The sequence below is a fragment of the Neoarius graeffei genome, chromosome 7 (genome assembly GCF_027579695.1).
Source record: "Neoarius graeffei isolate fNeoGra1 chromosome 7, fNeoGra1.pri, whole genome shotgun sequence".
NCBI lineage: Eukaryota > Metazoa > Chordata > Actinopteri > Siluriformes > Ariidae > Neoarius > Neoarius graeffei.
In genome coordinates, this window is record NC_083575.1 from 39,902,333 (window position 1) to 39,917,866 (window position 15,534).

The following is a 15,534-nucleotide window of genomic DNA, read 5'->3' on the forward strand; positions in this document are numbered from 1 at the left end:
ATCTCATCTCATTATCTGTAGCCGCTTTATCCTTCTACAGGGTCGCAGGCAAGCTGGAGCCTATCCCAGCTGACTACGGGTGAAAGACGGGGTACACCCTGGACAAGTCGCCAGGTCATCACAGGGCTGACACATAGACACAGACAACCATTCACACTCATATTCACACCTACGGTCAATTTAGAGTCACCAGTTAACCTAACCTGCATGTCTTTGGACTGTGGGGGAAACCGGAGCACCCGGAGGAAACCCACGCGGACACGGGGAGAACATGCAAACTCCGCACAGAAAGGCCCTCGCCGGCCACAGGGCTCGAACCCAGGACCTTCTTGCTGTGAGGCGACAGCGCTAACCACTACACCACCGTGCCGTTGTTCAACATTATTTTATTTATTTTTTTAATGAAGCCTGTGGTTTGAAAATCAGAGCAGGTAACTCACAACCCAGTTTGGCCATTTTCCTTTGGGCATATTTGACATCCAGAGTTCAACCAATTCCTTGGCTCTCAATCCAGAAAGGCCATCCGGGAGGTCCAGCAGATAAAAGTTAAAGGGGAAATCGGCCTCTTTAGCAAAATGGGTTCCATAGTACATCATGGTTTTTTCAATTTCTTCATAGTCATAGGACTCTGCCACCATAAAACTGTTTGGGTTAAAGACAAAATCATCATTTATCTTGAAGAAACAAAACAAATAAAAGGGTCATTCTTCAGGTTCACACAGGAAAGTGTTCATGAGAAAGCAAGGAGTACCGGTAGCGTCCTGGTTCTCTGCTGTATTTATCCAGAACTACTCTCCAGTTTCGGAGGATGTCATGCAGGCCTACCTGCGTGTATGTATAGTCATGATACAGCTCAAATTCTGTATCCACAGTCTCCTGTAATGTGAAACATGAAGAAAATAACATCAATTGTTGAATGGAGGGCAGAGCATCTCAGAATGATGACCACTGCATACATCCACCCTCATGTTAGGGTCTGTATTTTAAAGACCATCATTCTGTACTGGCAGAAAGACAGGGGAATGAATGCACTGAAGACTAATCTCTTAAACACCTAGAAACATTTGGAAAGAAAAATAGTCACACACTTCAGATAGAAATGAAAATTGTGAAGTCAATCATTTTTCAGATTTCTGGAAAATTGCATCTAGAACAAGAAAAATTTTATTTCACTGTTTTTGTCTACTTGTGACCTTCACATTTTCTGAGACTTAGCAAACTTTTAATAAGGCTTTAAGTAACATACACTCACCATCCTTGTAATTTGAACATCTGTACGGCTGCACATTCATGCAGGTGCTTGAAAGTTTGTGAACCCTTTAGAATTTTCTATATTTCTGCATAAATATGACCTAAAACATCAGATTTTCACACAAGTCCTAAAAGTAGATAAAGAGAACCCAGTTAAACAAATGAGACAAAAATCTTATACGTGGTCATTTATTTATTGAAGAAAATGATCCACTATTACATATTAGTGAGTGGCAAAAGTATGGGAACCTCTAGGGCTCTAGCAGTTTATTTGAAGGTGACATTAGAGTCAGGTGTTTGTCAATCAATGTGATGACAATCAGGTGTGAGTGGGTGTCATGTTTTCTTTAAAGAACAGGGATCTATTAAAGTCTGATTTTCACAACACATGTTTGTGGAATTGTGGAAGTGTATCATGGCACAAACAAAGGAGATTTCTGAGAACCTCAGAAAAAAAAAAAGAGTTGATGCTTATCAGGCTGGAAAAGGTCACAAAAACTCTATAGAGTTTGGACTCCACCAATCCACAGTCAGAGAGATGGAGGAAATTCAAGATCACTGTTACCCTCCCCATGAGTGGATAATCAACAATCCAAGAGCAAGGCAAGTAATAATCCATGAGGTTACAAAGGACCCCAGGGTAACTTCAAAGCAACTAAAGGCTTCTCCCACATTGGCTAATGTTAATGTTCATGAGTCCACCATCAGGAGAACACTGAACAACAATGGTGTGCATGGCAGGCTTGCAAGAAGAAAGCTACTGCTCTCCAAAAAGAACACTGCTGCCCAAATACAGTTTGCTAAAGATCATGTGCACAAGCCAGAAGGCTATTGGAAAAGTATTCTGTGCCACATAAGACCAAAATAGAACTTTTTGTCTCATCTCATCTCATTATCTGAAGCCGCTTTATCCTGTTCTACAGGATCGCAGGCAAGCTGGAGCCTATCCCAGCTGACTACGGGCGAAAGGCGGGGTACACCCTGGACAAGTCGCCAGGTCATCGCAGGGCTGACACATAGACACAGACAACCATTCACACTCACATTCACACCTACGCTCAATTTAGAGTCACCAGTTAACCTAACCTGCATGTCTTTGGACTGTGGGGGAAACCGGAGCACCCGGAGGAAACCCACGTGGACACGGGGAGAACATGCAAACTCCGCACAGAAAGGCCCTCGCCGGCCACAGGGCTCGAACCCGGACCTTCTTGCTGTGAGGTGACAGCGCTAACCACTACACCGCCCTAGAACTTTTTGTTTTAAATGAAAAACATTATGTTTGGAGAAAGAAAAACACTGCATTCCAGCATAATAACCTTATACCATCTTTGAAACATGGGGGTGGTAATATCATGGTTTGGGCTCGTTTTGCTGCATCTTGGCCGGGATGACTTGGCATCATTGATGGAACAATGAATTCTGAATTATTCCAGCGAATTATAAAGGAAAATATCAGGACATCCATCAGTGAACTGAATCTTAAGAGAAAGATGGCCATGTGGCAAGGCAATGACCCTGAGCACACAAGTCATTTTACCGAAGAATGATTAAAGAAGAATAAAGTTAATATTTTAGAATGGCCAAGTCAAAGTCCTGACCTTAAGCCAATAGAAATGTTGTAGAAGGACCTGAAGAGAGCAGTTTTACGTGAGGACAACTTCAACATCCCACAGTTGAAGCTGTTTTATACAGAGTAATGGGCTAAAATTTAGTTCAGTTATTGCTGCACAAGAGTCTCACACCAGATACTGAAAGCAAAGATTTACATACTTTTGGCATTCACTGATGCATCATATCGGATCAATAAAAGTATCATTTATGTCCATCCATCCAATATCCGTAACTGCTTATCCTGTGCAGGGTCACGGGCAAGCTGAAGCCTATCCCAGCTGACTATGGGCGAGAGGCAGGGTACACCCTGGACAAGTCACCAGGTCATCACATGGCTGACACAGAGACAAACAACCATTCACACTCACATTCACACCTACGGTCAATTTAGAGCCACCAATTAACCTAACCTGCATGTCTTTGGACTGTGGGGGAAACCGGAGCACCCGGAGGAAACCCACATAAACATGGGGAGAACATGCAAACTCCACACAGAAAGGCTCCCGTTGACCGCTGGGCTCGAATCCAGAACCTTCCTGCTGTGAGGCGACAGCGCTAACCACTACACCACTGTGCCACCCATAATTTATGTCTCGTTTGTTTAATTGGTTTATCTTTATATAATTTTAGGACTTGTGTGAAAATCTGATGATGTTTTAGTCAAGTTTATTTTTATAGTGCTTTTAACAATAGACATTGTCGCAAAGCAGCTTTACAGAATTTGAATGACTTTACACATGAGCTAATTTTATCCCTAATCTATCCCCAATGAGCAAGCCTGTGGCGACACTGGCAAGGAAAAACTCCCTCAGACGACATGAGGAAGAAACCTCGAGAGGAACCAGACTCAAAAGGGAACCCATCCTCATTTGGGTGATAACAGACAACGTGACTATAACATTTTAAACAGTTTGAACATGAAGTCTGTTTCGTTGATGTTATAACTTTTCATTGATGGAAACTTGAGAGCAAAACATTTCACGACAACTGCAGTCCTAAAGTTAGCAAGTCAGCTGTATTCCTCAGCCATAAAAGCATTACTGTAAGTGTCCAGAGCATCTTCCAAGTGTGACTTTCAACTGTCCGTATGGGGCCGTCCTCCACAGGAGCGATGTGATGAGACTCCAACCAGACACAGGGCACCAGGATGGATCAGGCAGGTCCGAGGAGCAGCATCTCAATCTCAGGATTGACATGTAACTCAGAGGGACAGACAGAGTCCATAACCGCTTATCTTGTACAGGGTCGCGAGCAAGCTGGAGCCTATCCCAGCTGACTATGGGCGAGAGGCGGGGTACACCCTGGACAAGTCACCAGATCATCGCAGGGCATATTCAGAACCACACTTCTCAATTTCTGGGTGATCTGCAGTCATGAAAATTCACATGTTTATTCCTAAACCTATTCATACAATTTAATTCAATACTGAAAAACAAAGTATTTTTATACTAACACATGGTTTCTGAATTAAATTCAACAAACTCTTCTGTAAAGTCTTTCTCTTGATAGTGAATTAAACATGCCAATTCTAACATGAGCCAAAGGTTTTTGGTTTTATTAAGTATGTAAATCTACCCACATGTAATAAAACAGAGCCTCATTTGCATAAATAAATGTATGTTAAAGTTTTTGAAAATTAATACAAAATACAATACAAGAAACACTTATGAAACTTGATTAGCAATCAAGTGGTGAGCATTAATTTTGATATCTATTGCTTTAAAAAAAAAAGATCAAATTCACCTGTAGAGTTTTGCCTTAACATAAAACAACAGATTACTTCTTGACTTATCTATCAGCACAGAATCTGGCAGTAATTTATGGCCCTTTTCCACTACCCTTTTTCAGCTCACTTCAGCTCACTTCAGCCCGACACGGCTCGCGTTTCGACTATCTAAGAACAGCACGACTCAGCTCGCTTCAGCCCTGCTCAGCCCCCAAAACTCGCACGGTTTTGGAGTGGGGCTGAAGCGAGCCAAACCGAGCTGAGTGGGGCTGGGGGCGTGAGCAGACACTCCCCTGTGCACTGATTGGTGAGGAGGAGTGTCCTCACACGCCCACACACGCCCTGCGAGCACGCTGGGATCTGTAAACACCGTAAACCCGGAAGAAGGAGAATTACGAATTACGAGAATTATGAAGCCTTATGCGCCTCGCCTCATCTATACGCTCTTGCCAGTATCTGTTGGCGTTGTCGGTGACAACAAGCCACAGCACCAAGACCAGCAACACTAACGACACCATGTCCTCCATGTTTATTGTTTACTCTCCGGGTCGTGAGACTACCGCTTAAAAGGTCACTGATGTCACTGTTTGCGCCGCCTAACGACATCACCTGACGTCCACCCACTTTCGCTAACTCCACCCAATGTGTCCACCCACTTCTAGCCAGCACGGTTCAGCGCGGTTGTAGTCGAAATGCAACTCCAACAGCCCCGCTCAGCTCGACTCAGCCCAACTCAGCACGGCACGGCTCAGCCCAACTCAGCCGCGTTGGTGGTGGAAAAGCGACATTTGTGTGTTAGTATCTTTACACTCAGGCTCATCAGCACTACCATAAAGACAGGTTTTTCAAATATCAGTCAAGCATCCCTGTACGTCACTCTGGATAAAACCATCTGCCAAATGCCATAAATGGAAATGTAGATAAAAGTATAAGAACACACGGTTCCTTTATATACTCCTCTTGAGTGCTTAGAGAAATAACTCTCTCTGACGTCGTGGTTGCCATTAAAGAGCTGCCTGTGTGCACTGCTCAGATTTCCAGCTTCTTTGTTACTGTGTACTATTAGGATAATTGGAATGACTGCCTGGTAAAATCCAGGGAAGTATGCACCAGTAAGCTCCTGGCTGTACTGAGAACAAAGTTGCATACAATACTATTTTTCTTTAACACACACCAAGAATATTTCTCTCTCATTAACTTGTCAATCCAGAAATTATTTTAATAAGGAAAGATTGGGGAGTCGGGCACAAGTGAGCTCTCGCATTAGAGAGCTAAAATGAGAGATACAATGTTTGTCTATAGCTATAGGCTGTAACTATGAATAGCATTTTCCAGAGAAGTGGCCACCTGGTATTAAACTGGATGACGATAATAACTGGGTTGTAGTTAAAATTGTACAATGACTCACAGGAGGTTGATTTGGATCAACTTGGGGTTCATTCCTCAAATGCGTAGCTTCGAGTATGTGCTTGACAGCATCCATGCGGAACCCATCCACCCCCTTATTTAACCAGAAATGGATTATGTCCTGTTAAGGAGAAACAGGGACAAATAAAGTACACAGTAGTTTTGAGGAAAATGCAAGTAAGTTGGTAATATGTTCAACTTATATTGGTAAGGATCCATACAAGACACTATTTCACAAAAGTTTGTTAAATCATTCAATCATAAATAATGAAAATGTGCTAAAAACACATACTTCCTCAAAGATTTTGACAGAAGAAAAGCATGTTCGCTTGCATGAGAAAGAGAAGCATAATCCGCATCACCACCGTGGAACACACGGAGCTATCAGTTTGAAACACAGATAGGGTCAAACACACAGCTGCTTGTATACTTGACCATCCTTGTGTTTGTTAGTTTTGAGAGTTGAGAGGCATGTGGTGATGTTAAGCTCATGTGCTGGGCCTGACGCCCAGGTGAGGCACTGTGTGCCTGTGAGCCAAAAGATAAAGAAGCTACTGTGATTTGAAAACCACCAGAGATGATGGAAGCCTGAAGGGTATTACACAACACACCTACTCATTCATTCAGGCACTGCATCCCACTGCTAAGCTCTCTTTCACCTTGTCTTTCTCAGCATCAGAACATCATGATGCTATCTTCAGTAATGACTTCACATATACGTATACAGCATCCACTACTGATCTCAGCATCACAGTACACCAACATGCACAGAGTACGCTAATATTAGTGACATGTTAACACTACAATGTTAGTGTAGGTTGTGCTGTGTGTATGATTACCGTCATCTCCTTTATGACATCAGGGTTACGAAAGTTGAGATCAGGCTGCTCTTTGAGGAACTGATGAAGGTAGCACTGCCCACGAACTGGGTCATACGTCCAGCTGGAGTTCCCAAACACACTCACCTGAGGATATATATATATATATATATATATATATATATATATATATATATATATATATATATATACACACACACATATATATGTGTATGTGTGTGTGTGTATATATATATATATATATATATATATATATATATATATATATATATATATATATATACATACACACACACACACACACACACACGTGTGTGTGTATGAATGTGTGTATATATATATATATATATATATATATTAGGGCTGTCAAAAGATTAATTTTCTTGATCGCAACTAATCTCAGAAATTTCATAGTTAATCGCGATTAATCTTGATTTACTTTGCATGTGTAAAATTGATATTTTGCAGTAAGACCGTTCGAATCTAAAGTTAAACCCACAATGCAAAGTATTTCTGACCATTGTGTCTTAAATTGGAATAAAATGAAGACAGAGACAAAAGCAGAATTTATCTTTTGGCCTTTTTTATTTCAAAAAGAGTGTAGAGAAAGGAAAACAAGTATTAAGAATGAATGACTGGCTACTGCTTGACACAGGGTGCATTTTACTCTCGTCTTGTCGACTTGTCCGTCTGGATGTTTTTTTAAATTCAAACAAACCATTCAGAGGTCCAGAAAACCGTTGCTTATCCATCACAAAAGAGGACTAAACTGAAGACAACAGCGTGTCCTTCCATGCCAATGCCAACGACTCAATGGAAACCACACGCTTCCGCTCGAGCTGCCTACGGATGCGTAGAAGGAACAAAAGACTAGCAAACTCGAAATAGCACGTTTAACCGAAAATGAGTTTAATTAATACAACCAGAGGAGCTGCATGTGGATGGTAGAAGTGCGGAAAATGCTGGTAAACTCTGATCGCGATTAAAAAAAATATTCGCGATCACAATTTACATTAATCTAATCGCGATTAACGCGTTAATATTCCCAGCCCTAATATATATATATATACACACACATATATACACACACACACACACACATATATATATATATATATATATATACACATACACAACCCCAATTCCAAAAAAGTTGGGACAAAGTACAAATTGTAAATAAAAACGGAATGCAATGATGTGGAAGTTTCAAAATTCCATATTTTATTCAGAATAGAACATAGATGACATATCAAATGTGTAAACTGAGAAAATGTATCATTTAAAGAGAAAAATTAGGTGATTTTAAATTTCATGACAACAACACATCTCAAAAAAGTTGGGACAAGGCCATGTTTACCACTGTGAGACATCCCCTTTTCTCTTTACAACAGTCTGTAAACGTCTGGGGACTGAGGAGACAAGTTGCTCAAGTTTAGGGATAGGAATGTTAACCCATTCTTGTCTAATGTAGGATTCTAGTTGCTCAACTGTCTTAGGTCTTTTTTGTCGTATCTTCCGTTTTATGATGCGCCAAATGTTTTCTATGGGTGAAAGATCTGGACTGCAGGCTGGCCAGTTCGGTACCCGGACCCTTCTTCTACGCAGCCATGATGCTGTAATTGATGCAGTATGTGGTTTGGCATTGTCATTTTGGAAAATGCAAGGTCTTCCCTGAAAGAGACGTCGTCTGGATGGGAGCATCTCTAGAACCTGGATATACCTTTCAGCATTGATGGTGTCTTTCCAGATGTTTAAGCTGCCCATGCCACATGCACTAATGCAACCCCATACCATCAGAGACGCAGGCTTCTGAACTGAGCGCTGATAACAACTTGGGTCGTCCTTCTCCTCTTTAGTCTGAATGACACAGCGTCCCCGATTTCCATAAAGAACTTCAAATTTTGATTCGTCTGACCACAGAACAGTTTTCCACTTTGCCACAGTCCATTTTAAATGAGCCTTGGCCCAGAGAAGACGTCTGCGCTTCTGGATCATGTTTAGATACGGCTTCTTCTTTGAACTATAGAGTTTTAGCTGGCAACGGCGGATGGCACGGTGAATTGTGTTCACAGATAATGTTCTCTGGAAATATTCCTGAGCCCATTTTGTGATTTCCAATACAAAAGCATGCCTGTATGTGATGCAGTGCCGTCTAAGGGCCCGAAGATCACGGGCACCCAGTATGGTTTTCCGGCCTTGACCCTTACACACAGAGATTCTTCCAGACTCTCTGAATCTTTTGATGATATTATGCACTGTAGATGATGATATGTTCAAACTCTTTGCAATTTTACACTGTCGAACTCCTTTCTGATATTGCTCCACTATTTGTCGGCGCAGAATTAGGAGGATTGGTGATCCTCTTCCCATCTTTACTTCTGAGAGCCGCTGCCACTCCAAGATGCTCTTTTTATACCCAGTCATGTTAATGACCTATTGCCAATTGACCTAATGAGTTGCAATTTGGTCCTCCAGCTGTTTCTTTTTTGTACCTTTAACTTTTCCAGCCTCTTATTGCCCCTGTCCCAACTGTTTTGAGATGCGTTGCTGTCATGAAATTGATGGGGTGCCACCACACTTCGCACTCAATGTGCATGCGCTACTTGACAAAGAATTTCCCAACAGGTGGATTGGATGTCGGGGAGCCGTTGACTGGACACCACGTTCACCAGATCTCACCCCTATGGACTTCTTTTTCTGGGGATGTGTAAAAGATAGGGTTTTCACACGCAAGCTACATTCTGTTGATGCCATGATTCAGTTCATACGGAAGGCTTGCCAGGAAATTGATGCTGATAAAGACCTTTGTGCCAGAGTGTGCATGGGTGTCCACACTCGACTAGTGGAGTGTGTGAATGCTGGGGGCAAACAGTTTGGACATTTGAGGGATTAATACGTTAATTATTAATATGTTTGTAATATCAATAAAATAACGTTTTGTGTGAACGTTTTGTTTTTCATTCCCTACTTTTGCATCCCCCCCATCACTAATGTGTTTAATTACTGATTTTAGCAGAAAAGATAATACAACATGGGAAAAAATAGGTGTAGTCGAGTCATGGGCAACCAACAGAATCAACAGTCATGACATGCACTCTGCTAATTGGGTGTAATTGACTCATTTAATGAAAGGGGCGTGTTCAAATTAATAGCAGCGTGGAGTTCAATTAGTGAGGTCATTCATTCTGTGAAGAAACAGGTGTCAATTATGGCCCTTATTTAAAGAAGGAAGGCAGCAAATGTTGTACCTGCTGGTTTTAGCCCTTGCTCAGTGAGTAAAATGGGTCGTTCCAGACATTGTACCGAAGGAGAAAGAACTTTGATCAAGAAGTTGATTGGAGAGAGGAAAACATACAGTTAGGTCCATAAATATTTGAACAGAGACAACATTTTTCTAATTTTGGTTCTGTACATTACCACAATGAATTTTGAACAAAACAATTCAGATGCAGTTGAAGTTCAGACTTTCAGCTTTAATTCAGTGGGTTGAACAAAATGATTGCATAAAAATGTGAGGAACTAAAGCATTTTTTAAACACAATCCCTTCATTTCAGGGGCTCAACAGTAATTGGACAAATTAAATAATTGTAAATAAAATGTTCATTTCTAATACTTGGTTGAAAACCCTTTGTTGGCAATGACTGCCTGAAGTCTTGAACTCATGGACATCACCAGACACTGTGTTTCCTCCTTTTTAATGCTCCGCCAGGCCTTTACTGCAGCGGTTTTCAGTTGCTGTTTGTTTGTGGGCCTTTCTGTCTGAAGTTTAGTCTTTAACAAGTGAAATGCATGCTCAATTGGGTTGAGATCAGGTGACTGACTTGGCCATTCAAGAATATTCCACTTCTTTGCTTTTATAAACTCCTGGGTTGCTTTGGCTTTATGTTTTGGGTCATTGTCCATCTGTATTATGAAACGCTGACCAATCAGTTTGGCTGGATTTGAGCACACAGTATGTCTCTGGATACCTCAGAATTCATCCAGCTGCTTCTGCCCTGTGTCACATCATCAATAAACACTAGTGACCCAGTGCCACTGGCAGCCATGCATGCCCAAGCCATCACACTGTCTCCACCGTGTTTTACAGATGATGTGGTATGCTTTGGATCATGAGCTGTACCACACCTTCGCTATACTTTTTTCTTTCCATCATTCTGGTCGAGGTTGATCTTGGTTTCATCTGTCCAAAGAATGTTCTTCCAGAACTGTGCTGGCTTTTTTAGATGCTTTTTTTTTTAGCAAAGTCCAATCTAGCCTTTTTATTCTTGAGGCTTATGAGTGGCTTGCACTGTGCAGTGAACCCTCTGTATTTACTTTCATGCAGTCTTCTCTTTATGGTAGATTTGGATATTGATAGGCCTACCTCCTGGAGAGTGTTGTTCACTTGGTTGGCTGTTGTGAAGGGGTTTCTCTTCACCATGGAAATTATTCTGCGATCATCCACTACTGTTGTCTTCTGTGGGCATCCAGGTCTTTTTGCATTGATGAGTTCACCAGTGCTTGCTTTCTTTCTCAGGATGTACCAAACTGTAGATTTTGCCACTCCTAATATTGTAGCAATTTCTCGGATGTTTTTTTTTGTTTTCGCAGCTTAAGGATGGCTTGTTTCACCTGCATGGAGAGCTCCTTTGACTGCATGTTTTCTTCACAGCAAAATCTTCCAAATGCAAGCACCACACCTCAAATCAACTCCAGGCCTTTTATCTGCTTAATTGAGAATGACATAACGAAGGAATTGCCCACACCTGCCCATGAAATAGCCTTTGAGTCAATTGTCCAATTACTTTTGGTCCCTTGAAAAACAGGGTGGCACATGTTAAGGAGCTGAAACTCCTAAACCCTTCATCCAATTTTAATGTGGATACCCTCAAATGAAAGCTGAAAGTCTGGACTTTATGTCCATGCCCATTATATAACTATAACTTGAATATGTTTCAGTAAACAGGTAAAAAAACTAAAATTGTGTCAGTGTCCAAATATATATGGACCTAACTGTATAAAGAAGTGCAGAAAATAATTGGCTGCTCAGCTAAAATGATCTCAAATGCTTTAAAATGGCAAACAAAACCCAAAACACGTGGCAGGAAAAGAAATACTACCATCCGCATAGATCATAGAATAACAAGAATGGCAAAGAAGCATCCAATGATCAGCTCCAGGGAAATCAAAGAAGATCTTCAGTTACCTGTGAGTACTGCAACAATCAGAAGATGACTATGTGAAGCCAAACTATTTGCAAGAAACCCTCAAAGTACCATTGCTGAAAAAAGACGTGTTGAAAAGGTTAGTTTGCCAAAGAACACACTGACTGGCCTCAAGTGAAGTGGCGCAACATTCTATGGACAGATGAGAGCAAGATTGTTCTTAGTGGGTCTAAAGGCCACAGACAGTTTGTGAGACGACCCATAAACACTGAATTCAAGCCACAGTACACTGTGAAGACTGTAAAACATGGAGGTGCAAGCATAATGGTTTGGGGATGTTTCTCATGCTTTGGAGTCGGGCCCATTTATCGCATACCAGGCACCATGGACCAGTTTGAATATATCAGAATACTAGAAGTGGTCATTTATGCTGATTAAGAAATGCCCTTGAAATGGGTGTTTCAGCAGAACAACGACCCCAAACACACCAGCAAGCGGGCAACATCCTGGTTCCAGACCAAGACTGATGTTATGAAGTGGCCAGCCCGATCTCCAGACCTCAATCCGATTGAGAATTTGTGGAGTGACATCAAAAATGCTGTTTTTGATGCAAAATCCAAGAATGCAGAAGAACTGTGGAATGTGGTCCAGTCAGCTTGGGCTCGGATATCTCTTCACAGGTGTCAGATGTTAGTTGACTCCATGCCACACAGATGAAAAGCAGTTATCAGAAATAAAGGTTATACAACTAAATATTAGTTCAGTGATTAACAGAAAAGCTAAATCTGTAAACAAATTTCAGTTTATACTGTAAATATTCGAGTTTGTAAATGAAAATGCAGACACTGCTATTTTTTTAACAGCCTATTATTCTTTTTTCTTCATTTTCAGTTTAAAATTGATATTTTGTTAATGTTTTCATTTGGAATTGAATATGAAGTGCTCCCAGTGCCTTTGCGTATATGGAAATAAATGCTATTATGAGGATTGAGCTTTTTCTTAGTTGTTTTCAACACACTGCTATTATTTTGCACATAAGTGTGTGTGTGTGTGTGTGTGTGTGTGTGTATATATATATATATATCTCAGGGCTTTACATTAACTTTTTTGCTCACCGGCCACTGTGGCTAGTGGTTTTCTCGAGTCACTAGCCATTCAGCCTTTTCACCTTTTCACTAGCCACAATTTTGTTGCCAGGAAATCGCAGTTTTTTCTTCACCATGTTACGTTAAAGTTCGGAAGATCTAGATTTAATTATGAATGGCAGCATATAATGTATCTCTACAGTAGCACTCAAGTATTCAGTGCTGTTAAGGGAGCTCCCTGTATGAAAACATGCAACCAACTCAGACAAAAATATAAACAGAGTATTCTGTTTATTGAACTCAAATTCAATTCCCTTACAATATGAAATATCGTATAATATGAAAAATAACATTCAGTACAACTTAACTGATTCTAATATTAAAAGTCCAATTCAAAACATTTATCACTGAAAAACATTTGATGTTTTGATATGCAAGTATTGTGTGTATTATCAAGTATTATTATGCATTATCTATTAATAGTGTGTGTGTGTGTGTGTGTGTGTGTGTGTGTGTGTGTGAACATGTGTAGAGAGAGACATTAAATGTCCTCATTACATTCATCATCAGATGAGTCTGAATGGTCCATGAAAAATGGTCTTCGTGTCCTGAGGCTTCCAGCAGGCCATAAGTTGATAGCTGGGGCGGGATCAACTTCTTTCCAATCGCATGAACGTTTCTAACCAGCAGCTCCATCCTCTCCAGCTCAGCCGACTTCATGACAGCCAGGGACTGAAAGCAATGCTGTCCTGTAGTGACCAGCCGTCTTCGCCTGTTTTGATGTTATAGTACCGATGTGTGCATTTGACTTTTTGTGGTCCTTTATAGTTTCGAGTTTAAAATTACTGGTGCCTGTCTTTGCCAGACTTTCTACAGTCTTCGCAGTACATGGTATTTTCAGTTTTGCTATGAACTAGCCAATCTCACCCGAACTTCCATTTGTCATTGAACTGTCTTATCTTCCTATTAGCGTCTTGTTCATCTCCATGGCCACAGCCAGCTCTGAGGCCCCCGCGGTCCAGACCTCGGTCATTTTTAAGAGCTGAAAATACATTTGTATGCTAAATATTCAACTGGATAAAAAAATAAAGAATAACATTAAAACGTCTCCGTAAAAAGTGCATTGTTAATGATGTTAAACATTGATTCTGTCTCTGTTTGGTGGGTGCGTGTGGCTGAGACCAAGAACACAAAAGAGAACAATCGCATGCGCGACTCGGGGGAGGAACGCAGTGCCGGAGACATGGGGTTTCCATGGTAACCATCAGCGCACTTTCATGAAGCTGTTAAATTTACATTTTCGAACTTCATAGTCAGCTGGGATAGGCTCCAGCTTGCCTGCGACCCTGTAGAACAGGATAAAGTGGCTAGAGATAATGAGATGAGATGAAAAAAATATATTATTTCCCAGCTTAAGGTCGGTCCGTATCGTGAAATACCGTGACCTCGGCCCAGAGGCCTCAGTCAGTATTTTCAAGACCTTGGTCACGGTATTTCACGATATGGACCCCCCCAGCTGTTAAATAATACACACACACACACACACACACGATGGTACTGTTCCGTCCCGGGTTATGAGAGATGCGTTACACTGATTCTGACAACATGATGACATCGTGGCTACAGCCTACAAAAAAAAAACCTTACGAATGAGTAGGTACGCCTTTTCGACCAACAGGGAACAGGTTCTTGAACCAATTCCATTCAGATTCTGTTCTTTGAACAAGAACAGAATCTGTTCTCTGTGGGTCGAAAAGGGGTTCGGTTATACTAAACATAGGCACTAATGGAACGCTGCTCAGCCAATCAAATTTGTAAGTCTGTATATTACTGAACTGTTGTATAATTAGTTAATTAGCTGATTATAGCTGAACCAGGGGGAAATGGTGCATTCCAGGACCACATTCAGGAACCTGTGGTGTAATGTGAACGTGGCCATGTTTTGCCTCTAATGGCTTTACATATAGGATGCGCCATCAAAACCCTATAGTCAATATCTTGAAAGAGGCTAAAGAGGAGCTCATATGACTCTCTGAGCAGATCGGGTTTACTCTTCAGGTTTACTCCGTACTACATGTGCAGCAGCACAGTTGTAGCCTGCCTTGTTTGTGATTTTAAAAATAAATAATTCGGTAAGCCAAAGCAATAGAGTGGAAAGTTTCAACTTATGTTTGCCTTGAATAACTTTGCCTAAAACATGGTGATGTATACTGATTTTTTTCCCAGAATCTTTTTTTGTGTGTAGGTGTAACGGATGCCAGATTGTTAATGTATCTCAGTTCCACAGGCTTCATGGTTAGGGTATCTTTTGTCCTCATTGCTTGGGCCAGATCAAACCATTAAACAAGCTTAAATTATTCTTACTCTTGCCACACACATGATTTATTTTTCAAAACTGATGATATTCAGTTCAAACACCATTAAAAGTAATTTCAGGAATAGATCTCTTGTGTGACGTGTAATTCAC

General features: G+C 41.0%; 1 protein-coding gene across 1 annotated transcript in view; it reads right to left on the minus strand.

Moving 5' to 3' along the window:
• Positions 1–15,534, minus strand: part of slc3a1 (solute carrier family 3 member 1) — a 28,687-nt gene that overhangs the window by 4,465 nt on the left and 8,688 nt on the right. Inside the window, exons 4-7 of the mRNA XM_060925616.1 lie at positions 6,838–6,963; positions 6,000–6,119; positions 752–876; positions 441–642 (exon numbers count right to left, since the gene is read on the minus strand). Coding sequence (XP_060781599.1) covers positions 441–642; positions 752–876; positions 6,000–6,119; positions 6,838–6,963 — 573 coding nt within the window. The remainder of the gene's footprint in view (positions 1–440; positions 643–751; positions 877–5,999; positions 6,120–6,837; positions 6,964–15,534) is intronic.